Genomic DNA, 26,931 nt, shown 5'->3' on the forward strand with positions numbered 1-26,931 from the left:
TTATCATGCTTAAACATGAGGTAATGGCGGCAGATGAATGGCACGACAATGGGCCTCAGGATCTTGTCATGGTACCTCTGTGCATTCAAATTGCCATTGATACGATGCAATTGTGTTCGTTGTCCGTAGCTTATGCCTGCCCATACCATAGCTCCACCGCCACCATGGGGCACTCTGTTCACAACATCAAATCAAATCAAATAAAGTTTTATTTATACAGCCCATATCAGACATGGAATGCAACGCAATGTGCTTTACAGGAAAAAAAACAATTAAAATAAAAGCTGAAATATTTACTACACAACAAACATAAGATAAAAAACAAAATAATTACACAAACTGTCTCCTGTAGCTCAGTTGGTAGAGCATGGCGCTTGCAACGCCAGGGTTGTGGGTTCGATTCCCACGGGGGGCCAGTATGAAACATGTATGCACTCACTAACTGTAAGTCACTCTGGATAAGAGCGTCTGCTAAATGACTTAAATGTAAAAAGCACCGCAAAGCTAAAACATGTGTTTTAAGATCTCTTTTAAATATGTCCACAGTTTCAGCCCCCCTCAGATTCCCTGGCAGGCTATTCCAGAGACGGGGGTCAGAATAACTAAAGGCTGCCTCTCCATGCCTTTTGGTCCTAGGCTTTGGGATAATTAAAAGGCCAGTGACAGAGAACCTGAGGGACCTACTGGGTACATAACTTAAAAGCAAGTCTGACATGTATTGGGCTTCACAATCGTGGATTGATTTAAAAACCAATAGAAGAATCTTAAAAGGTATTTTAAAACTCACAGGCAGCCAGTGCAGAGACCTTAAAACGGGTGTAATGTGTGCTCTTCGTCTGGTCTTGGTCAGTACCCGTGCTGCAGCATTCTGTATGTTTTGCAGTTGACCAATGGCTTTCTTGGGTAGACAAGACAGCATTACAGTAGTCAAGCCTGCTTGTAATAAAAGCATGGATGAGTCTCTCTGTACCAGCCTGAGAGAGAAACGGCCGCACCTTGGCAATGTTCCTTAGGTGGTAAAGAGCTATTTTGGTCACATTCCAAAATGTGTGATAAAGAAAAATTGTTCAGTATCTAAAATAACACCTAGGTTTTTTACCTGGTGCTTTACCTTTATTGTCCGTGAATTAAAATGTGTGGCTAGATTCTCTCTCTATGCTTTGGCGCCAACAATAAGTACCTCGGTCTTGTCTTGATTTAGCTGGAGGAAGTTGTGAGCCATCCAAGTATTTAAATCACTAATACAGTCTAATAATTTATCTGTGGAGCTAAAATCATTTGGTGACACAGAAATGTAAAGTTGTGTATCGTCTGCGTAGCAGTGAAAATCAATGCTGTGCTTTCTGATAACGCTGCCAAGGCACAACATATATAAACTGAACAGTACCGGGCCCAAAATCGAACATTGTGGAACGCCACGTGATATGTATTTTCACCAAGGGTGACAAAAAAACTCTCACCCGATTAAAAAGGTCCTAAACCAATGTAGAACTGGACCGGAGAGGCCAACCCACCTCTCCAGTCTGTCCAGAAGGATATCATGGTCAACAGTGTCGAATGCAGCACTTAAATCTAAGAGTACAAGGACAGAGAGCTGTTTGGCATCTGTGTTGGCTCTAAGATAATTTACCACTTTAACTAAGGCTGTCTCTGTGCTGTGGGTGGCACAAAAACCAGATTGGAATTTTTCAAAAATACAGTTGGCACTTAAAAAATAATTTTGCTGTTTGAACACCAATTTCTCCAGAATTTTGCTTAAGAATGGAAGGTTGCAGAATGACCGAAGATTGCTAAGAGCTGAATAATCTACATTACTTTTCTTCAGAAGGGGTTTCACCATAGCAGTTTTTAGTGCAGTGGGGAAAGTGCCTGTGAACAGGGAATGATTAACAATAGCTTGCACTTCTTCAGATATGCAATTAAAAACTGTTTTGAAGAAGGTGGTGGGGATAGGATCGAGAAGGCAGGTAGAAGGCTTAAGTTGTGATATCACTTTCCTGAGCATGTCTGTGTCAACCAGGGAATATAATTCCATAGTGCCTTTGCACGGTAGGCTAGGGCACATATCATCAACCTTCTCATCAGGTCTTACTTGACTGATATGTTGGTTATCTTATCTCTGAAATATGCAGCAAACTCATCACATTTAGATGTGGAGGAAAATTCACATAGGTTTGCGGGGGTAGGATTTATCAGGCCATCAATGGTCGAGAAGAGCACTCTCGAATTATTCTGATTAATAGTGATCAAGTTAAAAAAATTAGCCTGTCTGGCTAAATGCCTTGTTATACAGTGCCTTCAGAGAATATTCAGACCCCTTCACTTTTTCAAAATTTTTTTAGGTTACAGCTTTATTCTATTTTATTTTATTTTTATGTCCTCATCAATCTACACACAATACCCCATAATGACAAAGCAAAAAACTGAAATATCACATTAACATAAGTATTCAGACCCTTTATTCAGTACTTTGTTGAAGCACCTTTGGCAGCGATTACAGCCTCAAATCTTCTTGGGTATGACGCTACAAGCTTGGCACACCTGTATTTGGGGAGTTTCTCCCATTCTTCTCTGCAGATCCTCTCAAGCTCTGTCAGGTTGGATGGGGAGCGTTGCTGCACAGCTATTTTCAGGTCTCTCCAGAGATGTTCGATCGGGTTCAAGTCCGGGCTCTGGCTGGGTCACTCAAGGACATTCAGAGACTTGTCCCGAAGCCACTCTTGCATTGTCTTGGCTGTGTGCTTAGGGTCGTTGTCCTGTTGGAAGGTGAACCTTCGTCCCCAGTCTGAGGTCCTGAGTGCTCTGGAATAGGTTTTCATCAAGGCTCTCTCTGTACTTTGCTCCATTCATCTTTGGCTCGATCCTGACTAGTCTCCCAGTCCCTGCCGCTGAAAAACATCCCCACAGCATGATGCTGCCACCACCATGCTTGACCGTAGGGATGGTGCCAGGTTTCCTCCAGACGTGACACTTGGCATTCAGGCCAAAGAGTTCAATCTTGGTTTTAATAAATGTGCAAACACTTCTAAAAACCTGTTTTCACTTTTTAATTATGGGGCATTGTGTGTAGATTGCTTAGGATTGTTTATTTATTTATTCATTTTAGAATAAGGCTGTGGAAAAAGTCAAGGGGTCTGAATACTTTCCGAAAGCACTGTGTATCACTGTGTAGTCCCGTGTAGCTCAGTTGGTAGAGCATGGCGCTTGCAACGCCAGAGTTGTGGGTTCGTTTCCCACGGGGGGTATGAAAATGTATGCACTCACTAACTGTAAGTCGCTCTGGATAAGAGCGTCTGCTAAATGACTAAAATGGAAAATGTAATATACCAAGTTGCTCTCTCATAATGGACCTGCAACTTTAGCTTTCTCCACTTCCGCTCTGCCTTTCTGCAGTTTCTCTTTAATTGATTAGTTTCCTCACTCATCCAAGGGGCTCTCCGTTTGGATGTGGCCTTTTTCAACTTTACTGGTGCTATGGCATCACTGGTTGCCCTTAATTTGCTATTAAAGTTATCAACTAAATCATCACAAGAGGAAGGCAGAATAGATGGTGGAGTTTTGTTCATATACTCAAAATATGTAGCAACTTCAGAGGTAAGATAGAGTTTCTTAATAATGCATTCAGTATTACCCTTTGCTATGGGCAACAACGTAGTAAAGAATACACAGTGGTGATCAGATAAAGAAACATCAACAATAAAGGATATGTCAATAGAAAGCCCCTTGGTATTAACCAGGTCCAGAGTATGGCCGTGGTTATGGGTGGGCCCAGTAACATGTTGGGTAAAGTCCATAGAGCTCAAAATATGAATACATTCAATGGCCTTGGAGTCAACCTCTTTGTCAACATGAATATTAAAATCGGCCAGCACAATTATTTTATCATAGTTCTCAAGGACAATAGACAATAGTTCAGATATATCATTTCAATAAGAGTGGCACTATAGTCTGATGACAGCCATGTTTCAGTGAAAAACATGCAATCAACTTTGTGCTCAGTAATGAGGTCATTCACGAGAAAGGTTTTACTTGTGATTGCTCTAACATTTAAAGCGCCATGTTCAATGAGTGTGGGCCACTCTGCCCCTGGGACATCTGCCTCGAGGTAACCATTGGAATAACAACCAAATGATTAACGTTACAACCACGTTTTCTGACAGTCTCCAGTCTATCAGAATGGTAGGCGATAACAGTTTGTATAAACTCTCTAGAAGGCGGAATTAAAGGAACATAAATTAGGTTGCTCACAATAACCATAGAGCCATTTCTACAGGAGTTGATATGCTTTCTAAGTCCTCTGTTGCTTATTATGACAGGGAGAACAGGAGCACTAACAGACCCTGTCCATCAGACTCTAAAACAGTTTGCGATGTTGCTGGAAATAATCATGGAACCCCTGCGGTTAGGGTAAATCCAGTCTCTTTTAAAAAGTGCTGGTTGCTCCCACAGCAAATCAAAGTTGTCACAAAAAGAGACATTCCTGTCGTTGCAAAGTTTTTTCAGGTACTCGTTCAGGACAAAGAGTCGGCTGAAACATTCCGAACCCCAGTGTTGTGTTCGAGACCACCTAAAGCGAGACCGATTCAAGACCAAGACCGGAGTGAATTGAATCCGAGTCAAGACCGAGACCGGGAGGGGGACGTGGGGTTAGAGACCGAGTCAAGACTGAGACCAGAATACGAGTCCAATTCAAGTCATGATTGTAAATTTGTCAAATCGTCACCATAATAAGAGTTCAAAATGTCCAGTATTTCTGTGTTCATATTTCAGAATGGACATATGGACATATGGACATTCAGAATGGTGAAAAGATGCATGCTGAAGGCAAATAGAGCCACTCTACAAGTTATTACTAACCCAAACACAGTAGGGAACAATGAGGGCCTTCTACGCTTTCAGAGAAAGTCTAAGGATTTATAAAATAATACAAATAATAATAATAATAATATTATTTTCAATGAGGTTCTGATTTAATCTCTTCCGTGTTTCTTAGAAAGGAAAGGGTTAACGCTGAAAATAAAAAAATATCCAATCAGGATTTTTCTTTGGTGGTCTCTGGGGAGATAAATCTAGCTAGCAAAGTCAGCCATTGGCTAGGCCTTCAGACACATCTGCCATTCAACTGTATTAGGGCAAAATGTTGGAGTGACAGAGGAATCAACCAATCATATTGACTTGTAATGGGTGGGACCGTTTTTACAAAAACGTATGGAAACTTCTGCCTTCTCAAAGGCCAACAGGCCACTGTGCAATAGCGAGCAGTAGTTTTCCCACAGTCTAGCTAGCTAGCTTTTGTTGTAGGCTAGTTTGCAGCAGGTGCAGCAGGTGTTATCGAAGAGGATGTTGTTGCTAATTTGTTAGCTTGTACCTTTTTAAAAATAGGTTAAGTTTCAAATGATCATCATCTGGTGAGTGGAACTGTGTTTTTTATTGCAGCGTGCATGCTGTTGTTAGCCATCTCTTTTAAAATAACTTTTGTGTGCGTGTGAAACATTGTTGCATTTAAACTTTAGATCACAGATTACTTTGTGTGTGTAACAGTTGTTAAGGTACTTTGTGAATTTCACCAGGTTCATATATTAATATAACATGTTGATTTGTTATTATGCATGCCTGCATCTTGGGAATAGGGGAGTGTATACTTACGTTTTGCCCTGCGTGCTCGTGCTCAAATAATTTTGATGCACTTCAGAAAAGTTAGATTCCTTTAAGCACAAAGTCATACACACAGTGTTTTGTTCATTAATAATGTTGTATATTTAGAGTTTACTCATAAGTGGATGGTATTGTTAAGATGCAATTGTAATTGTACTTTTTAGGATAATATTAACATTCAAATTTAAGTGCTGTTATTGTGAAGTGGAAACGTCTAGGAGCAACAACGGCTCAGCCATGAAGTGGTAGGTCACACAAGCTCACAGAACGGGACCACCAAACGGGACCACCGAGTGCTGTAGCGCGTACAAATTGTCTGTCCTCGGTTGCAACACTCACTAAACTGCCTCTGGAAGCAACGTCAGCACAATAAGTATTCGTCGAGAGCTTCATGAAATGGGTATCCATGGCCCAGCAGCCGCACACAAGCCTAAGATCACCATGCGCAATGCCAAGAGTCGGCTGGAGTGGTGTAAAGCTCGCCGCCATTGGACTCTGGAGAAATGCGTTCTCTGGAGTGATGAATCACACTTCACCATCTGGCAGTCCGACGGACAAATATGGGTTTGGCGATGCCAGGATTACGCTATCTGCCCCAATGCATAGTGCCAACTGTAAAGGTTGGTGGAGGAGGAATAATGTTCTGGGGCTGTTTTTCATGGTTCGGGCTAGGCCCCTTAGTTCTAGTGAAGGGAAATCTTAACGATAAAGCATACAATGACATTCTAGACGATTCTGTGCTTCCAACTTTGTGGCAACAGTGTGGGGAAGGCACTTTTCTGTTTCAGTATGACAATGCCCCCGTGCACAAAGCGAAGTCCATACAGAAATGGTTTGTCGAGATCGGTGTGGAAGAACTTGACTGGCCTGCACAGAGTCCTGACCTCAACCCCATCGAACATCTTTGGGATGAATTGGAACACTGACTGCGAGCCAGGCCTAATCGCCCAACATCAGTGCTCAACCTCACTAATGCTCTTATGGCTGAATGGAAGCAAGTCCCCGCAGCAATGTTCCAACATCTAGTGGAAAGCATTCCAAGAAAAGGTGAGGCTGTTAAAGCAGCAAAGGGGGGACCAACTCCATATTAATGCCCATGATTTTGGAATGAGATGTTCGACGAGCAGGTGTCCACATACTTTTGGTCATGTAGTGTATTTCAATGGATATACCAGTGGATATTTAAGCAATAAGGCCCGAGGGGGTGTGGTATATGGCCAATATACCACGGCTAAGGGCTGTTCTTATGCACAACGCAACGCGGAGTGCTAGGACACAGCCCTTAGCCGTGGTATATTGGCCATATCACAAACCCCCAAGGTGCCTTATTGCTATTATAAACTGGTTACCAATGTAATTAGAGCAGTAAAAATAAAAGTGTTGTCATACCCGTGGTATACGGTCTGATATACCACAGCTTTCAGCCAATCAGCATTCAGGGCTCGAACCACCCAGTTTATAAACCTGTGTATAGCCTCCACTATACCACTGGCCCTTCGTGTTTACAAAAAGTGCACTCTCCGACCTACCTGAGTGCGCTGGTATTAGGGTTGCTGTCCTTTCAGTATCACGAGCATGTCACACACTGAAGACCCAATAGGCTCGACACTGCACAAACATGTCTATAATAAATATAAAGACTGTTACAATTTCCCCCTGTCTCCCCTTACTAACAGCGAGCAAGCAACTTTCCAGCAAATTTCCCCTCTCTTCCCTACCAGCGAGTCAAGGAAATTCGGACAAAGTTTGAGGATATTATTTTATGAAAGTAAAGGATAGTTGTAATGTTACGAGTAAAGTAGGAATCCCAGGTTTCAATAGGCGATAATATAGGCTATTAATGTTTCAAGCAAGGAGTGTATATATTTGGCCTGGCGAAGCATTTATGCGCTGACTTAATGGAATCTGATAATTATGAGTTTTTTACTCTGCTGGTCTCAGCTGGTCTCTGGAAGAAATTACGAGTCCTCTCTGGCCAAGACCGAGTCAAGGCCGAGTAAAAATGTATCCGACACCGAGACAAGACCAAGACACTCAATATGTGGTCTCGAGACCGGTCTCGAGTACTACAACACTGCCAAACCCCTTCAATAGCACGGGAGGGGGCCAAAGATAATTATTATCTTCCCTGTGCTAGCGAGGGTGTTTAAAAAATGTTTGTAGTCCTCCCTCAGTTCCTCAGATCGCCTAAAACGAAGGTTGTTAAAACCTATGTGAGTGACGATGGTGTCAATATTTGAGTTGTTGGCCAGAACCGTGGGCAGGAGGGAGTTGATGTCATCGACACATGATCCTGGGTGACAGTGGACCAGGCCAAATTCCCTCACCATCGAGCTGCCAACAATGATGGTGGTCGTGATGGAATCCGATGGGGAAGCGACCTGCTGAACTTCAGTGGCCGTGGGGGAGGGTGCCACTACACTCCCTCAAAACTTGAGACATCTGTGGGATTGTGTTGTGGGACAAAACTGAACATGTTAGTGGCCTTTTATTGTCCCCAGCACAAGGTGCACCTGTGTAATGATCATGCTGTTTAATCAGATTCTTGATATGCCACACCTGTCAGGTGGATGGATTATCTTGGCAAAGGAAAAATGCTCACTAACAGGGATGTAAACAATATTGTGCGCAACATTTGAGAGAAATAAGCTTTTTGTATGGAATTTCTGGGATCTTTTATTTTGTCTCATGAAACATGAGAGCAACACACTTTACATGTTGTGTTTATATTTTTGTTCATTTGATGTATGGACCAGTGGCGGCTCCTGAAAAAATTCTCAGGAGGGGCAATTTTTCTGATGATTTAGGTGACCTACACACATTTTTAAAAAGATATGTCCAGCAACAACATGAAGACAGGGGCAGCATATAAGTCAATACCAGAATCATTTATTGACTGATCTCAGGGAGTGCTCCTAATCTCAGCTTGTTACCTGTATAAAAGACACCTGTCCACAGAAGCAATCAATCAATCAGATTCCAAACTCTCCACCATGGCCAAGACCAAAGAGCTCTCCAAGGATGTCAGGGACAAAATTGGAGACCTACACAAGGCTGGAATAATAATAATAATAATAATATGCCATTTAGCAGACGCTTTTATCCAAAGCGACTTACAGTCATGCGTGCATACATTTTTGTGTATGGGTGGTCCCGGGGATCGAACCCACTACCTTGGCGTTACAAGCGCCGTGCTCTACCAGCTGAGCTACAGAAAGTGGATACTCATGGATGCGCATCGCAATTGTAAAATGTCAACACAATTGGAGACACCACGTCATTTTTGGAGACATGTTATTGACAGTAAACTATTGTAGATGCGACTGCTAACTAAATAAAACATTTTAGCTGGCTAGCTAATCATCTTAGCTAAATGTGGGGCAAACAATTCAGTTATTTACCGTTAATTTGAGGGATTGGGGTGAAAGAAATCGAGTTACATAGTGATACTTTACGATATACTGTATTGACAATATCGCAATATAACCATATCCACCCTGTCCAAAGTCTCTACTTGGTCTCAGTTCTCCAGTAAACTTGTGATTATCAACACTAACCTCATCGTTGTGGCGGCGGACAGCTAGCCTGTATCCCTCATCCAGTTGAGTGGCAATGTTATTTTTTCGTTCGTACCATTTTTTGGAAAATCCTCGGGTGTAGGACTTCCCCCTTTAGTAGAAACCTGTTGAATTATTAAATTTGGTCTGGGAGGTCCTAATTGTTTCGTGCCAATTTATCTTCATTTGTTCGCCGACAAAAAGGGAAATTCTTTCAAAGACACAATCGAGTTGCACTGAAGCCTAGCCATGTTGATAGTAGTAGTGAATTGATTGACGCTGCTACCCTCTCTTTTCTTAGTTACGTTCATGTGACGAAAGCGCGTAAGTGCAAGCCCACAGACACCCATTGAGATTGTATTGAAGGCTCTGAAATTTGAAAAAAATAGATTTTACATGGGAGTCTATGACAGAAGTTCTGGGCGATTTTCAATCTGACTGAAATCGCCCCAAAAGGGGGTGGAGCCATTTGAAGCACGACTTTAGCCTGATTCGACATTTAGTGGCAGTGTGGCACTGTGGCAGATCAGACGTATAGATTACAACACTGATAACTACTGTTGCCGTGATATAATTGATTAGAAAAAAAATCCCTTCCTTTTCCCGTTTGGCAGTGCGTCGCCCATATCGCCCTATTGAACAGGCCGCCCCTGGTATGGACACATAGGCCAATAATGTATTGATTTGGCTTGATTGATGTGAAAATAACTTTGTGAAATTTTTTTGTTGTAAATATGTTTGGCCTTGACCCATGTAATATGATTGTGTTCTTAACTTCAGTTGACAAAGTTGATAAAACTTAGTATGGAAAAAAAAAAATTATGCACTCACTAACTGTAAGTCGCTCTGGATAAGAGCGTCTGCTAAATGACTAAAATGTAAATGTAAATGTCAATGTAATAAAATAAATGTTCTATCACCATTCAGTTAATTAGCTAATTAGGCAATCTGATGACTAGGACACACAAAAAACAGTCCTCACCAATGACTCCCTACTACTGTACTTGAGTGCACTGTCACCAGCAGGTCACGCGAAACATACATAAACATCCACTTCCTCATATTTGGAGTTCGAGAGGTCTCTTTCCACAAGATAGCACAGCCACAAAGTCAAAATTGGCTACATCGTAAAAATTAATGAAAACATAAAATAGCTTTTTGGTCTTAATTCAAGGTTAGGGTTAGTCACACGGTTAGCAGTGTGGTTAAGGTTAGAGTTAAGGTTTTAAATGATATTTTAAGAATAGGCGCAGTTTATGACTGTGTGGCTGTGGTAACTAGTAACTACCCGAGTGGTTCATGAACGTTCTCTTTCTACGTGATTGACATAATATCGGACAAATAGTCATGCATGAATCCAATGTAGAGTAACACCTTCATTTGACAGACACAGAGTGGACCAATTAGTGATCTACCGGGGCGCCCCGCTGACTAACTAATGTAACAGCTGAGCGGGGTTTCCACAGGCATGGCTAGAAGGGATCCAGCTTTTCTCACATTAACGTCAATTTAATTTTGGTGCATTTTAGCTAACCCTACCATTTTCCTAACCTTAACCTAATTATCCTAACATGCTACGTTAATACTCATAACCTGCTGCGAAGATAAATTGTAGGAATAGGCGGGGTTTATGACTTTGGGGCTGTGCTAACTAGTGACGACCACTGAGCGGAGTCCCCACATTAGTTGTTCAGGGCAAACGGAAGTTAGGTTGAAAATATTGTAGCCCTGAAAACCGGAAACATCCGCTTGCATCAACCCCGCGGAGAGTGCTCTCTGACAGACGGATGATAGCTTCCTGATCAAGTCCTACTTTGTTTATGTCGCGTACCTAGCTAGCAGGCTTGCTAACTGACAGCTACAAAAGTGCTTTGTTTTCTTATTAAGCGGATTACTGCACTGATGCATACATTTCTGGCGTAGAAGGTGAATCTAGATTTACATTATCCGGGGTTGTTCGGTACGAACGCCCCTGGTGCCGTTAGGAGAATGAACTCCATCACCGGTCGGGATCACCCTGTACCCGCCTCTTCTGTCAACTCTGGAGCTTCATCTTCTCGAGGCTTGCACGTTGAACTCACATCTCAGCAGGTAAGGACAATGACCCTCAGCTCGGTGGAATTTGGACTATGTGTAGTTATGATTCTGTAATGTTGCTGTGTGTCACATGTGAAAACTGTAAAATGAAAACAGCAGGCCTGCTAAATTGACCATTTACAGCTCTCTTGGGTAGCGTGCGGTTCATGGCAGAAATCAGCTAAAGAGGGGTTGGAAGTCGGTGTAAATCAGTCACGCCTCGCAACACGTCAAACCAATCAAATGCCTTGTTATGGCGGAGCGCCAAATGTGCAGATTAGTGTAGTAGGAGAAACAGTGCATGAGGACACTTAAAAAAATAATAAAAAAATCACCTGGTGACAAATTCTTTTAACGGTTTTCAGCACGCTGGTTTTCACAGCATTTCTCAGTTATTTCGAGATGAGTTAAAGCTGCAGTGAGAGGGAAGAAATGGTCTACAATGCTGGCCATATCAATAGTTTTTAATTTTTACGTTTCTGTAGTGATTGGCTGTAATGGCTAGCATGAGGGACAAGAAGTAGCTAGCCACAATGACGTTCCTTTTTATTTTGAAAAGTCAACTAGCCTTGTAAACTACCTAGGTATAACTAACTAACTAGTTACTAGCTAGTAAAACTTCTCACGATTATGAAGCAAACATTTTTTTAAATAAAAACGGCATATGATTGACCTAAAAGGTTAGCAGTGTTAGCCCAGTCGCTAACTTATTCAGAGTCAGTGATACATAAAGCAACCATGTACTGTCTATGGTAAGAACTGCAGTAATTTGCAAGCAACATTGCTGAAATGAATTAAATACAATTATCCTCATAATATGTTAACTAATACTCATCTGCTGTAGCCTAATTGTCATCTCCTTATTTTCATACTGTACCTAAATTACAAGGGTTGGATTTGCACTAAACAATTTTATGTCAGCACTTAAAAAGCATGTACAAAATATGGTATATGGTTTGCCTCCTCTACAGTGCATTCAGAAAGTATTCAGACCCCTTGACTTTTCCCACATTTTGTTACATTACAGCCTTATTCTAAAATTGATTAAATTGTTTTTTTCACCTCAATCTACACACAATACCCCATAATGACAAAGCAAAAGCAGGTTTTTAGAAACAAGTCTTCTTTGGTATGACGCTACAAGCTTGGCACACCTGTATTTGGGGAGTTTCTCCCATTCTTCTCTGCAGATCCTCTTACGCTTTGTCAGGTTGGATGGGGAGCGGTGCTGCACAGCTATTTTCAGGTCTCTGCAGAGATGTTCGATCGGCTTCAAGTCCGGGCTCTGGCTGGGCCACTCAAAGACATTCAGAGACTTGTCCCGAAGCCACTCCTGCATTGTCTTGGCTGTGTGCTTAGGGTCGTTATACTGTTGGAAGGTGAATCTGTACTTTGCTCCGTTCATCTTTCCCTCCATCCTGACTAGTCTCCCAGTCTATGCCGCTGAAAAATATGGTGCCAGGTTTCTTCCAGACGTGATGCTTGGCATTCAGGCCAAAGAGTTCAATCTTGGTTTCATCAGACCAGAGAATCTTGTTTCTCATGGTCTGAGAGTCCTTAAGGTGCCTTTTGGCAAACTCCAAGCGGGCTGTCATGTGCCTTTCACTGAGGAGTGGCTTCCGTCTGGCAACTCTACCATAAAGGCCTGAATGGTGGAGTGCTGCAGAGATGGTTGTCCTTCTGGAAGGTTCTCCCATCTCCACAGAGGAACTCTGGAGCTCTGTCAGAGTGACCATCGGGTTCTTGGTCACCTCCCTGACCAAGGCCCTTCACCTCAGATTGCTCAGTTTGGCCGGGTGGCCAGCTCTAGGAAGAGTCTTGGTGATTCCAAACTTCTTCCATTTTAAGAATGATGGAGGCCACTGTGTTCTTGGGGACCTTCAATGCTGCAGAAATGTTTTGGTACCCTTCCCCAGATATGTGCCTCGACACAATCTTGTCTCAGAACTCTACGGACAATTCCTTCAATTTCAATGTGTTTTAGGTTATCAGCTGGTTCTGGCACCGTGGCATCAGAGCTAGACCGAGGCTCCTGCGGTGCATGACTGGTTTCGGCGCGCGGAGGAGACGTGGAACGCTGCTCACGTCCTCCTCCAACGTGCCGTGCGTCGCCAGAAGGCCAACGCTGACGCCACCGCAGTGAGGCCTTGGTCTTTGTACCGGGTGATCGGGTCTGGCTCTCGACCCGGAATCTGCCCCTCCGCCTGCCCTGCCGTAAGCTGAGCCCGCGGTTTTTGGGGCCGTTCATAGTCCTGAGGAGAATAAACAAGGTTACTTATAGGTTATTACTCCCTGCAGATTACCGTATTAACCCCTCGTTCCATGCGTCTCTCCTTAGGCCGGTGGTGGCTGGTCCGCTCCAGGAGTCTGAGGTGCGGGAGGTCCCTCCGCCCCCTCTGGACATCGAGGGGGCCCCGGCGTACTCCGGCCGTTCCATCCTGGATTCGAGGCGTCGGGTGGGGGGCCTTTAGTACCTCGTGGATTAGGAGCGGTGCTGAGTGCCGGTGAGGCATATCCTCGATCCTTCGCTGTTGCGGGATTTCCACTGTCGCCTTCCGGCTCGCCTTGCTCCGCGTCCTCCTGGTCGTCCCCGAGGCCGGTGTCGGCGCGCTGCTGGTGCTGCGAGGCTGCCTCCTCTCCTTGTTCGGGCAGGCTTCGGCGTTCGTCGCCACCGGCCTTCTAGCCACTGCCGCTCCTCATCTCATCATTCCATTTGTTTTGTCTTGTTGATTACACACCTGGTTCATATCCCCTCATCAGTACCTGTATAAGTGTTCCCTCTGCCACCTTGTCTTTGTGTGATTGTTTATTGTGAGGATAGTGTAGCTCGGTGGAGCTCCTTGTATTTTGTATTCGCTGGGTTATTTTCCCCGTTTGCCTTGTTGGTTCCAGTGCGCCTGTTTTGCGCACTGGACTGTTTTGACGCTTTACTGCATACTCTGTATTCCGGAATAAATCTGTTATTCTGTGATTTACCCTCCTGCGCCTGACTCCTTCAAATCACCCATCACAACGGTGGGAACTACACATGCGGAGATCATCCGTTCACCCTCACCACGTCTCACAAAGACACGGCGGTTGGAACCAAAAATCTCAAATTTGGTCTAATGTCCATTGCTTGTGTTTCTTGGCCCAAGCAGGTCTCTTTTTCTTATTGGTGTCCATTAGTAGTGGTTTCTTTGCAGCAATTCGACCATGGAGTCCTGATTCACACAGTCCCCTCTGAACAGTTAATGTTAAGATGTATCTGTGTCTTGAACTCTGAAGCATTTATTTGGGCTGCAATTTCTGAGGCTGGTAACGCTAATGAACTTATCCTCGGCAACAGAGGTAACTCTGGGTCTTCCATTCCTGTGGCGGTCCTCATGAGAGCCTGTTTCATCATAGCGCTTGATGTTTTTTGCGACTGCACTTGAAGAAACTTTCAAAGTTCTGGAAATGTTCCTTATTGACTGACCTTCATGTCTTAAAGTAACGATGGACTGTTGTTTCTCTTTGCTTATTTGAGCTGTTCTTTCCATAATATGGACTTGGTCTTTTACCAAATAGGGCTATCTTCTGTATATCCCCCCTACCTTGTCACAACACAACTGATTTGGCTCAAACGCATTAAGAAGGAAAGAAATTTGACAAATTAACTTTTAAGACGGCACACCTGTTAATTGAAATGCATTCCAGGTGACTACCTCATGAAGCTGGTTGAGAGAATGCCAAGAGTGTGCAAAGCTGTCATCAAGGCAAAGGGTGGCTACTTTGAAAAATCTCAAATATATTTTGATTTGTTTAACACTTTTTTGGTTACTACATGATTCCATATGTGTTCTTTAATAGTTTTGATGTCTTCACTATTATTCTACAATGTAGAAAATAGTAAAAATAAAGAAAAACCCTTGAATGAGTAGGTGTGTCCAAACTTTTGACTGTTAGTGTATATCAGTCGTAGTATATCAGACAATATACTTCTTTAGGCCTCCTGTTCTAGTTACGTTGGTAACCAGTTTATAATAGCAATAAGGCACCTCAGGCGTTTGTGGTATATGGCCAATATACCACCGCTAATGGCTGTATCCAGGCACAGCGTCGTGCATAAGAACAGCCCTTAGCCAAGGTATATTGGCCATATATACCACCCCCTCTGGCCTTATTCCTTCATTATATCAACCAGCTGGACCCTAATAGGACAGAACTATATCAGACATGCGTAAGTACTCCTTCAGCTCTCTAAATGCACCTGCAATCCCTTGCTCTTGATATGAACACAGTGGTTATTTTGTGTACTGTCAGTAATCAAATCAAATGTATTCGTCACACACACAGTTTATAGCTGGTATAAAAGGTGCATCGAAATGCTTATGTGCTATCTCCCTCAACAATGCATTTCATTAATCAATAATAACAATGGAAAGTGTCAAGTCAAAAATAACAAGTAATAGAAGAGGTAGTATGCGTAGTAGTAATGGACTGTATTTACATAAAGTGGGTAGTGGAATCAATATATATTAGAATAGCAGCATTGTGTGTGTGTGTGTGTGTATATATGTGAGTGCTTGTTTATGGGTGTTTGTGTAAGGGTTGAATGTGTGGGTAGTCAGTGCAAATCATTTCTAATTTGCATATAGTCTCTCTGGTACAAATAGTCTTTAAGGTGCATGTTTTCAAATCTGGAATCTTTGAAGGTGCCTTTACTGGCTGCTAAGATATACAGTACTGCCTGCTAATTATCATATCTAAAACACCTTAAAACATCATCCTACATTGCTATTTTAGGCAGAAACTGTCTTTATGAATGACTTGACAGGTCACAGCAACGGTCTGCCTGAACGCTGAGCAGTGTTGTTGGGACGTAGCTAGCTGTGCTGGGAAACACCCAGTGTCAAGGACTGATTAACTCAGAATATGGCTTATGAATCTCTTCTCACTGCAGGCTTGTTAAAGTTTCACAAGATTCAGGAGTGATTGCGGAAAGTAGGCCTTGTTAGAGAATTACTGTTAACCAGCCCTCTCACCTAATGAGCACCGACCGACACCGGGCGTCCATAGACGTTGAAATTTGATGTCTGTCATAGACGTCTGTTTCATAAGTTTGGACACAGCACAGTATAGATCACAGCACAGTATAGATCAGTAGGGTAGAGTACAGTATAATTTACTGTATTGTTCTGTACTGAACTATACTCTGTTGTACTGTACTCCTACTGTACTGTACTATACTGTACTGTGATTTCCAAACTTGTGAAATATAGACGTCTATGATTGGTACAGATTTGGTCCGGATCAACCAAATTTGGTCGTTTGGGGGCTGAGCTCATTAGAATAATAGCCAGTGTGTAGAATAATACCCAAACATGCAAAGGAGGAGATCACATATTTCTATCTTTGTGTAGACCTACCTATTCAGGATAGGCCTACATCACCATGTAGAGAATGACATTCATAATTATGCATTTCTGTATATTACAGATCAGGGACCAATGATGTCATTCAGTTATCATTCTGTTACCGGGTGTAAATCCACTTCACTTACTGTAGTTCAAACGCAAGGTGTCATCATAGCTGACACCCCATTCTTTCTGCAGACATCTTTGAATCGCATTAACTGGAATAACTGGAGCAGATATTTAACAGATTTTTGGGAAAACGTGGTCACATAAAAATTGCATTACTATACTTTGCATCTGCACAGTTATTCCGGTTAATGCGTTTTTGTAAAATGTTCTGTGTAAATTCTTAAGTTAGTTCTTGTGCATAGGTTGTATGCTTTGTTAAACTTTAAAATCTATGGTTTATGTTTGGCATACATTTTAAAGTGAAAAATGTGAGTGCGTAATTCTGTGAATGTGGAATTGCCCCTATTCTAACATATTTTTTCATCAAAATGTTATTTTTTTGCAGAAATGCCTTCTGGAACATGTGACCTTTCATTTGCCTTAATAACAATATTGTATGCCATCTGTAAATACGAATAAAATTGTTAAGCCTAATTGGTTTAGCCATGGAAAAAGACAGCAACCTTCCCGCTAGCCAAGATTTGCTGAGTTAATGAGTGGACTGGACATGCCGAGAGATGAGTTTGGATTGGTCTGCCATGTAGCACGCTTCTGTCTATAATATGAGCTGGTCAGTATGTGTAGGTGATCCTTTCTAACGTGGCTTTTTTGAAAGATATCACGTAGGAGAACTGCATAAGTGTTGCTCTCCACTTTCTGGAGGACCGAGTTTTGAAATCAGTGGAATTAGAGTATGATAGCTAAGGAGATGGAGGAAATTCTGGCATTTGATTGCAAATATGCACACAGTCGAAAAGACAACACAGAAGGCTCCGGATTACATCTTCATACTAAGGGCAACCATGGCATCCATGACAGAGAGGGAGAAGCGCCCATCCATATACAGTGAGGGAAAAAAGTATTTGATCCCCTGCTGATTTTGTATGTTTGCCCACTGACAAATAAATTATCAGTCTATAATTTTAATGGTAGGTTTATTTGAACAGTGAGAGACAGAATAACAACAAAAAAATTCGGAGAAACGCATGTCAAAAATGTTATAAATTGATTTGCATTTTAATGAGGGAAATAAGTATTTGACCCCCTCTCAATCAGAAAGGTTTCTGGCTCCCAGGTGTCTTTTATACAGGTAAAGAGCTGAGATTAGGAGCACACCTTAAAGGGAGTGCTCCTAATCTCAGCTTGTTACCTGTATAAAAGACACCTGTCCACAGAAGCAATCAATCAATCAGATTCAAAACTCTCCACCATGGCCAAGACCAAAGAGCTCTCCAAGGATGTCAGGGACAAGATTGTAGACCTACACAAGGCTGGAATGGGCTACAAACCATCGCCAAGCAGCTTGGTGAGAAGGTGACAACAGTTGGTGCGATTATTCGCAAATGGAAGAAACACAAAATAACTGTCAATCTCCCTCGGCCTGGGGCTCCATGCAAGATCTCACCTCGTGGAGTTGCAATGATCATGAGGAATCAGCCCAGAACTACACGGGAGGATATTGTCAATCATCTCAAGACAGCTGGGACCATAGTCACCAAGAAAACAATTGGTAACACACTACGCCGTGAAGGACTGAAATCCTGCAGCGCCCACAAGGTCCCCCTGCTCAAGAAAGCACATATACAGGGCCGTCTGAAGTTTGCCAATGAACATCTGAATGATTCAGAGGAGAACTGGGTGAAAGTGTTGTGGTCAGATGAGACCAAAATCGAGCTCTTTGGCATCAACTCAACTCGCCGTGTTTGGAGGAGGAGGAATGCTGCCTATGACCCCAAGAACACTATCCCCACCGTCAAACATGGAGGTGGAAACATTATGCTTTGGGGGTGTTTTTCTGCTAAGGGGACAGGACAACTTCACCGCATCAAAGGGACGATGGACGGGGCCATGTACCGTCAAATCTTGGGTGAGAATCTCCTTCCCTCAGCCAGGGCATTGAAAATGGGTCGTGGATGGGTATTCCAGCATGACAATGACCCAAAACACACGGCCAAGGCAACAAAGGAGTGGCTCAAGAAAAAGCACATTAAGGTCCTGGAGTGGCCTAGTCAGTCTCCAGACCTTAATCCCATAGAAAATCTGTGGCGGGAGCTGAAGGTTTGAGTTGCCAAATGTCAGCCTCGAAACCTTAATGACTTGGAGAAGATCTGCAAAGAGGAGTGGGACAAAATCCCTCCTGAGATGTGTGCAAACCTGGTGGCCAACTACAAGAAACGTCTGACCTCTGTGATTGCCAACAAGGGTTTTGCCACCAAGTACTAAGTCATGTTTTGCAGAGGGGTCAAATACTTATTTCCCTCATTAAAATGCAAATCAATTTATAACATTTTTGACATGCGTGTTTCTGGATTTTTTTGTTGTTATTCTGTCTCTCACTGTTCAAATAAACCTACCATTAAAATTATAGACTGATCATGTCTTTGACAGTGGGCAAACGTACAAAATCAGCAGGGGATCAAATACTTTTTTCCCTCACTGTATATGGGTAAGAGAGTCTAGCTAGCTACATTCTCAGATATTACACATTTCTAATTTTGTCAGAAAGTCATTTTCAAGTTAAAGTGGATTGTTAGCTAGCTAGCTAGCTAACGTTAGCTGGCTAGCTAGCTAATGTTACATGTATGATCTGTGTAGTAATATTATTCGTATCGAATGGAAATGTCTGCTCTACCCAAAATTACAACCAAATAATTGCAGCATTACCGCAAAAATGGAAAAGGAAAGTGAGGAACTTGTCTGTCGGCCTTGCATTAAAGAATATAATTGGTTAAAGAAAATTGTGATAAATGAAAAAGCATACCAGTTTCATTTAAGGACCGAAGGATTGACAGCCGTCCCATATAGATTGTAGAAACAATGAGAATAGAAAGGTTCAGAACTTTTGTAAAACATCACAGTACAGTTGAGAAATATATGGCAAATATAAATCCAATATGGATGGTGTTAAGAGATAGATGGGAGGTTTTGAATGGAGCTGAAGGATGGGACTAATAACAACAACTAATAACAACAAGATAACTAATGTAAAGCATACTGTGTCCATAATAAGTATATCGGTTATAGGTTGAGAGCGTTTGTGAAAGAGCACAGTTAGAAAAATATGGTATATAGAAGCAAACCAGATGGACATCATGAAAATGATCGGAGGAAGTTCAGGAGTAAAAACAAACAAAATATAATTATTGTAGAATTTGTCCATAAAATGTATATAGTATGTATGGGCTGGAAGTAGAGGCCTAAGCGTTGTTGTTCACTAGTTTACTCCAATTGGGGAAGGGGTGGTGGGGTTGGAAAGTAATGAAGGGAAATATAATTTTAAAAAGGATGTATGTATGTATGTATGTACAGTGAGGGAAAAAAGTATTTGATCCCCTGCTGATTTTTGTACGTTTGCCCACTGACAAAGACATGATCAGTCTATAATTTTAATGGTAGGTTTATTTGAACAGTGAGAGACAGAATAACAACAAAAACATCCATAAAAACGCATGTCAAAAATGTTATAAATTGATTTGCATTTTAATGAGGGAAATAAGTATTTGACCCCTCTGCAAAACATGACTTAGTACTTGGTGGCAAAACCCTTGTTGGCAATCACAGAGGTCAGACGTTTCTTGCAGTTGGCCACCAGGTTTGCACACATCTCAGGAGGGATTTTGTCCAACTCCTCTTTGCAGATCTTCTCCAAGTCATTAAGGTTTCGAGGCTGACGTTTGGCAACTCGAACATTCAGCTCTCTCCACAGATTTTCTATGGGATTAAGGTCTGGAGACTGGCTAGGCCACTCCAGGACCTTAATGTGCTTCTTCTTGAGCCACTCCTTTGTTGCCTTGGCCGTGTGTTTTGGATCATTGTCATGCTGGAATACCCATCCACAACCCATTTTCAATACCCTGGCTGAGGGAAGGAGGTTCTCACCCAAGATTTGACGGTACATGGCCCCGTCCATCGTCCCTTTGATGCAGTGAAGTTGTCCTGTCCCCTTAGCAGAAAAACACCCCCAAAGCATAATGTTTCCACCTCCATGTTTGACGGTGGGGATGGTGTTCTTGAGGTCATAGGCAGCATTCCTCCTCCTCCAAACACGGTGAGTTGAGTTGATGGCAAAGAGCTCCATTTTGTTCTCATCTGACCACAACACTTTCACCCAGTTCTACTCTGAATCATTCAGATGTTAATTGGCAAACTTCAGACGGGCCTGTATATGTGCTTTCTTGAGCAGGGGGACCTTGCGGGCGCTGCAGGATTTCAGTCCTTCACGGCGTACTGTGTTACCAATTGTTTTCTTGGTGACTATGGTCCCAGATGCCTTTAGATCATTGACAAGATCCTCCCGTGTAGTTCTGGGCTGATTCCTCACCGTTCTCATGATCATTGCAACTCCACGAGGTGAGATCTTGCATGGATCCCCAGGCCGAGGGAGATTGACAGTGCTTTTGTGTTTCTTCCATTTGCGAATAATCGCACCAACTGTTGTCACCTTCTCACCAAGCTGCTTGGCGATGGTCTTGTAGCCCATTCCAGCCTTGTGTAGGTCTACAATCTTGTCCCTGACATCCTTGGAGAGCTCTTTGGTCTTGGCCATGGTGGAGAGTTTGGAATCTGATTGATTGATTGCTTCTGTGGACAGGTGTCTTTTATACAGGTAACAAGCTGAGTTTAGGAGCACTCCCTTTAAGAGTGTGCTCCTAATCTCAGCTCGTTACCTGTATAAAAGACACCTGGGAGCCAGAAATCTTTCTGATTGAGAGTGGGTCAAATACTTCTTTCCCTCATTTAAAATGCAAATCAATTTATAACATTTTTTATATGCGTTTTTCTGGATTTTTTTGTTGTTATTCTGTCTCTCACTGTTCAAATAAACCTACCATTAAAATTATAGACTGATCATTTCTTTGTCAGTGGGCAAACGTACAAAATCAGCAGGGGATCAAATATTTTTTTCCCTCACTGTATGTGTGCATGTGTCCATGTATGTGTGTATGTATGTGTGTATGTACAGTGGGGGAAAACAGTATTTAGTCAGCCACCAATTGTGCAAGTTCTCCCACTTAAAAAGATGAGAGAGGCCTGTAATTTTCATCATAGGTACACGTCAACTATGACAGACAAAATGAGAAAAAAAAATCCAGAAAATCACATTGTAGGATTTTTAATGGATTTATTTGCAGATTATGGTGGAAAATAAGTATTTGGTCAATAACAAAAGTTTCTCAATACTTTGTTATATACCCTTTGTTGGCAATGACACAGGTCAAACGTTTTCTGTAAGTCTTCACAAGGTTTTCACACACTGTTGCTGGTATTTTGGCCCATTCCTCCATGCAGATCTCCTCTAGAGCAGTGATGTTTTGGGGCTGTCGCTGGGCAACACAAACTTTCAACTCCCTCCAAAGATTTTCTATGGGGTTGAGATCTGGAGACTGGCTAGGCCACTCCAGGACCTTGAAATGCTTCTTACGAAGCCACTCCTTCGTTGCCCGAGCGGTGTCTTTGGGATCATTGTCATGCTGAAAGACCCAGCCACGTTTCATCTTCAATGCCCTTGCTGATGGAAGGAGGTTTTCACTCAATCTCACGATACATGGCCCCATTCATTCTTTCCTTTACACGGATCAGTCGTCCTGGTCCCTTTGCAGAAAAACAGCCCCAAAGCATGATGTTTCCACCCCCATGCTTCACAGTAGGTATGGTGTTCTTTGGATGCAACTCAGCATTCTTTGTCCTCCAAACACGACGAGTTGAGTTTTTACCAAAAAGTTCTATTTTGGTTTCATCTGACCATATGACATTCTCCCAATCCTCTTCTGGATCATCCAAATGCACTCTAGCAAACTTCAGACGGGCCTGGACATGTACTGGCTTAAGCAGGGGGACACGTCTGGCACTGCAGGATTTGAGTCTCTTGCGGCGTAGTGTGTTACTGATGGTAGGCTTTGTTACTTTGGTCCCAGCTCTCTGCAGGTCATTCACTAGGTCCCCCCGTGTGGTTCTGGGATTTTTGCTCACTTGTGATCATTTTGACCCCACGGGGTGAGATCTTGCGTGGAGCCCCAGATCGAGGGAGATTATCAGTGGTCTTGTATGTCTTCCATTTCCTAATAATTGCTCCCACAGTTGATTTCTTCAAACCAAGCTGCTTACCTATTGCAGATTCAGTCTTCCCAGCCTGGGGCAGGTCTACAATTTAGTTTCTGGTGTCCTTTGACAGCTCTTTGGTCTTGGCCATAGTGGAGTTTGGAGTGTGACTGTTTGAGGTTGTGGACAGGTGTCTTTTATACTGATAACAAGTTCAAACAGGTGCCATTAATACAGGTAACGAGTGGAGGACAGAGGAGCCTCTTAAAGAAGAATTTACAGGTCTGTGAGAGCCAGAAATCTTGCTTGTTTGTAGGTGACCAAATACTTATTTTCCACCATAATTTGCAAATAAATTCATAAAAAATCCTAGAATGTGATTTTCTGGATTTTTTTCCTCATTTTGTCTGTCATAGTTGACGTGTACCTATGATGAAAATTACAGGCCTCTCTCATCTTTTTAAGTGGGAGAACTTGCACAATTGGTGGCTGACTAAATACTTTTTTCCCCCACTGTGTGTGTGTGTGTGTGTGTGTGTATGTATATCTATATGTATATATATATATATATATATACTGCTCAAAAAAATAAAGGGAACACTTAAACAACACAATGTAACTCCAAGTCAATCACACTTCTGTGAAATCAAACTGTCCACTTAGGAAGCAACACTGATTGACAATACATTTCACATGCTGTTGTGCAAATGGATAGACAACAGGTGGAAATTATAGGCAATTAGCAAGACACCCCCAATAAAGAAGTGGTTCTGCAGGTGGTGACCACAGACCACTTCTCAGTTCCTATGCTTCCTGGCTGATGTTTTGGTCACTTTTGAATGATGGCGGTGCTTTCACTCTAGTGGTAGCATGAGACGGAGTCTACAACCCACACAAGTGGCTCAGGTAGTGCAGCTCATCCAGGATGGCACATCAATGCGAGCTGTGGCAAGAAGGTTTGCTGTGTCTGTCAGCATAGTGTCCAGAGCATGGAGGCGCTACCAGGAGACAGGCCAATACATCAGGAGATGTGCAGGAGGCCGTAGGAGGGCAACAACCCAGCAGCAGGACCGCTACCTCCGGCTTTGTGCAAGGAGGAGCAGGAGGAGCACTGCCAGAGCCCTGCAAAATGACCTCCAGCAGGCCACAAATGTGCATGTGTCTGCTCAAACGGTCAGAAACAGACTCCATGAGGGTGGTATGAGGGCCCGACGTCCACAGGTGGGGGTTGTGCTTACAGCCCAACACCGTGCAGGACGTTTGGCATTTGCCAGAGAACACCAAGATTGGCAAATTCGCCACTGGCGCCCTGTGCTCTTCACAGATGAAAGCAGGTTCACACTGAGCACATGTGACAGACGTGACAGAGTCTGGAGACGCCGTGGAGAACGTTCTGCTGCCTGCAACATCCTCCAGCATGACCGGTTTGGCGGTGGGTCAGTCATGGTGTGGGGTGGCATTTCTTTGGGGGCCGCACAGCCCTCCATGTGCTCGCCAGAGGTAGCCTGACTGCCATTAGGTACCGAGATGAGATCCTCAGACCCCTTGTGAGACCATATGCTGGTGCGGTTGGCCCTGGGTTCCTCCTAATGCAAGACAATGCTAGACCTCATGTGGCTGGAGTGTGTCAGCAGTTCCTGCAAGAGGAAGGCATTGATGCTATGGACTGGCCCTCCCGTTCCCCAGACCTGAATCCAATTGAGCACATCTGGGACATCATATCTCGCTCCATCCACCAACGCCACGTTGCACCACAGACTGTCCAGGAGTTGGCGGATGCTTTAGTCCAGGTCTGGGAGGAGATCCCTCAGGAGACCATCCGCCACCTCATCAGGAGCATGCCCAGGCGTTGTAGGGAGGTCATACAGGCATGTGGAGGCCACACACACTACTGAGCCTCATTTTGACTTGTTCTAAGGACATTACATCAAAGTTGGATCAGCCTGTAGTGTGGTTTTCCACTTTAATTTTGAGGGTGACTCCAAATCCAGACCTCCATGGGTTGATACATTTGATTTCCATTGATAATTTTTGTGTGATTTTGTTGTCAGCACATTCAACTATGTAAAGAAAAAAGTATTTAATAAGATTATTTCATTCATTCAGATCTAGGATGTGTTGTTTAAGTGTTCCCTTTATTTTTTTTAGCATTGTGTGTGTGTGTGTGTGTGTGTGTGTGTATATATATATATATATTATATAAATATTGGCGCTTTTGACTGATACCAAATAGGACCATTTGAAATCAAAGGCCACTGAGACTGTAAAACCAGAATGTGATTTTTACAAATTTTTTCTCTGTCCCTATTATAATGATAATGTTTATGTTTGGACCAATTCAACCTTTTCACTTCACAGTACGATGACCAGTATAGGCCTAGTCCTACCGTACCGTACAAAGCCTACAGTAGCCAGACCAATATGCTCTGCTGGAGACCCTCTTTGTTATAAATTAGCCTGTTCAGAGAAAAGTCCACTGACTTTTCTTGGGGGGCGGGGTTTTGCTGAACAAGCTGTGTTTTTTTGTTTCCCGAGGGCCTTAATCTTATAGGGAATCCCATGACTTAGATTTATCCCTAATGCCTGTGGTGGTGGAAGCTCAGTGTGGGCTGCTGTAGATTGAAGAATGCAGATCAGGTGAGGGCCTTGGCCGGCCGTTGACATAGAAAGTCTTACTAATGCTCTGACACGCTGCCCCTAATGGGGGACCTCATTCAATGGCCCCTCTTATCACAGGTCTCATGTCATGTCCCATGGTCATTTTCTGGACTTACCCCCCCTCCCCTCTCTCAATGATGAGGCTTTTTCTTTGGAGCCATTATTTTTATAGATGCAGTCCTCCGTAAAATAAAGTATTCTTCAGTTATTCAGTTAATCTACCCTTTTTTGACTGGCCGTAACTGAGCCTTTCTATTCAAGCAGGTTCCTTTTATTTTAGGCTACTTCTCAATTTTTTTGAAGGGTGGACTTCTGACTGATATCCATCCATGGTCATGTTCTGTCGGTGGAGTGGAACACATTTTATAGAGCTGAGGCATCATGGGTCAACTCTGATTTCAAATGGAACGCTTGTCTGCATCTGCGGTCAGTTTCCAGATGTGAATGCTTCAGTAATTATTATATTTATTTTTTTTTTTTTTTTTTTTACAAATGTTGATAGTAGATAACGTGTGACTAACCAGATACTAGGGTCCGGACGATACCAGTATCGCGATACTCGTTAGTGTCGTGGCAAGGAAACAAAACACGAAGCGGATTTAACTTCTTTAGGAAAACAGCCCTAATGTTATTTGTTGTCATCCAGAGTCACTTATTTTTTCTCAAGCTATACCACACAATATGCTACATACAGCAGGTTTTTAAAGGACCAAAGAGTTTTGTCTGCTTCGTGTTTTCATTTTTGCCATGGAAAAAATATTGCGAGACTGGTATCAACTTGGCCCTGCCAGATAGACCAAGTTATCTCCAACCGAGCTACTGTATTCTAAAAGGACGGTTTATTTTTTACATGAGGATGTACTTGAGCCTAATGACTTTGCTATCTGAAATTGTGACTTCTGCTTGACTGCATTATTTACTCCTGTGAGAACTAGCCTAGCTCATCGTGTAACAGTTTTGTAAGTCGATCTGCATCGATTTGGATTGTGTAACAGGATGAGACTCTTGAAGGCGATAATACAGTTGTAAAAGGCATTGAAGCTGACCCAGACAAGTAAAAGCTGCATCCCAGTCCTACGTAATTTAGACTTAGGCTACCTCTGGTTGTGGGCAGATCATTAGGCTAAATGCTTTCTCCTGCTCCCTGTCCCTGACCTCCATCTCTGCCTCCCTGCTTCTTCTATTTCTCGTCTCTTTTTCCTGACTATCTCACCATCTGCCTCTCTCTCCCTAACAGAGGCGGTTACGTCATCTCAGAAGTATCGCAGCCCGCAACATCGTCAACAAGAATGGCTCTCCACTGTTGGACACATATTTTACCCTTCATCTCTGCTTAGAGGACTGGATATCCAGAGGTCAGTACAGTACACCCTCTTTCAGCTGTCTCTGTAACACAGTGT

General features: G+C 42.9%; 1 protein-coding gene across 1 annotated transcript in view; it reads left to right on the top strand.

The window, feature by feature from the left end:
* Positions 1–10,927: 10,927 nt before the first annotated feature.
* LOC121573580 (UV radiation resistance-associated gene protein-like) overlaps positions 10,928–26,931 on the top strand; it is a 152,287-nt gene continuing 136,283 nt past the window's right edge. Inside the window, exons 1-2 of the mRNA XM_041885670.2 lie at positions 10,928–11,303; positions 26,769–26,886. Coding sequence (XP_041741604.1) covers positions 11,202–11,303; positions 26,769–26,886 — 220 coding nt within the window. The 5' untranslated portion in view covers positions 10,928–11,201. The remainder of the gene's footprint in view (positions 11,304–26,768; positions 26,887–26,931) is intronic.

Source organism: Coregonus clupeaformis, chromosome 9 (assembly GCF_020615455.1).
Source record: "Coregonus clupeaformis isolate EN_2021a chromosome 9, ASM2061545v1, whole genome shotgun sequence".
In the NCBI taxonomy this organism is placed as follows: Eukaryota; Metazoa; Chordata; class Actinopteri; order Salmoniformes; family Salmonidae; genus Coregonus; species Coregonus clupeaformis.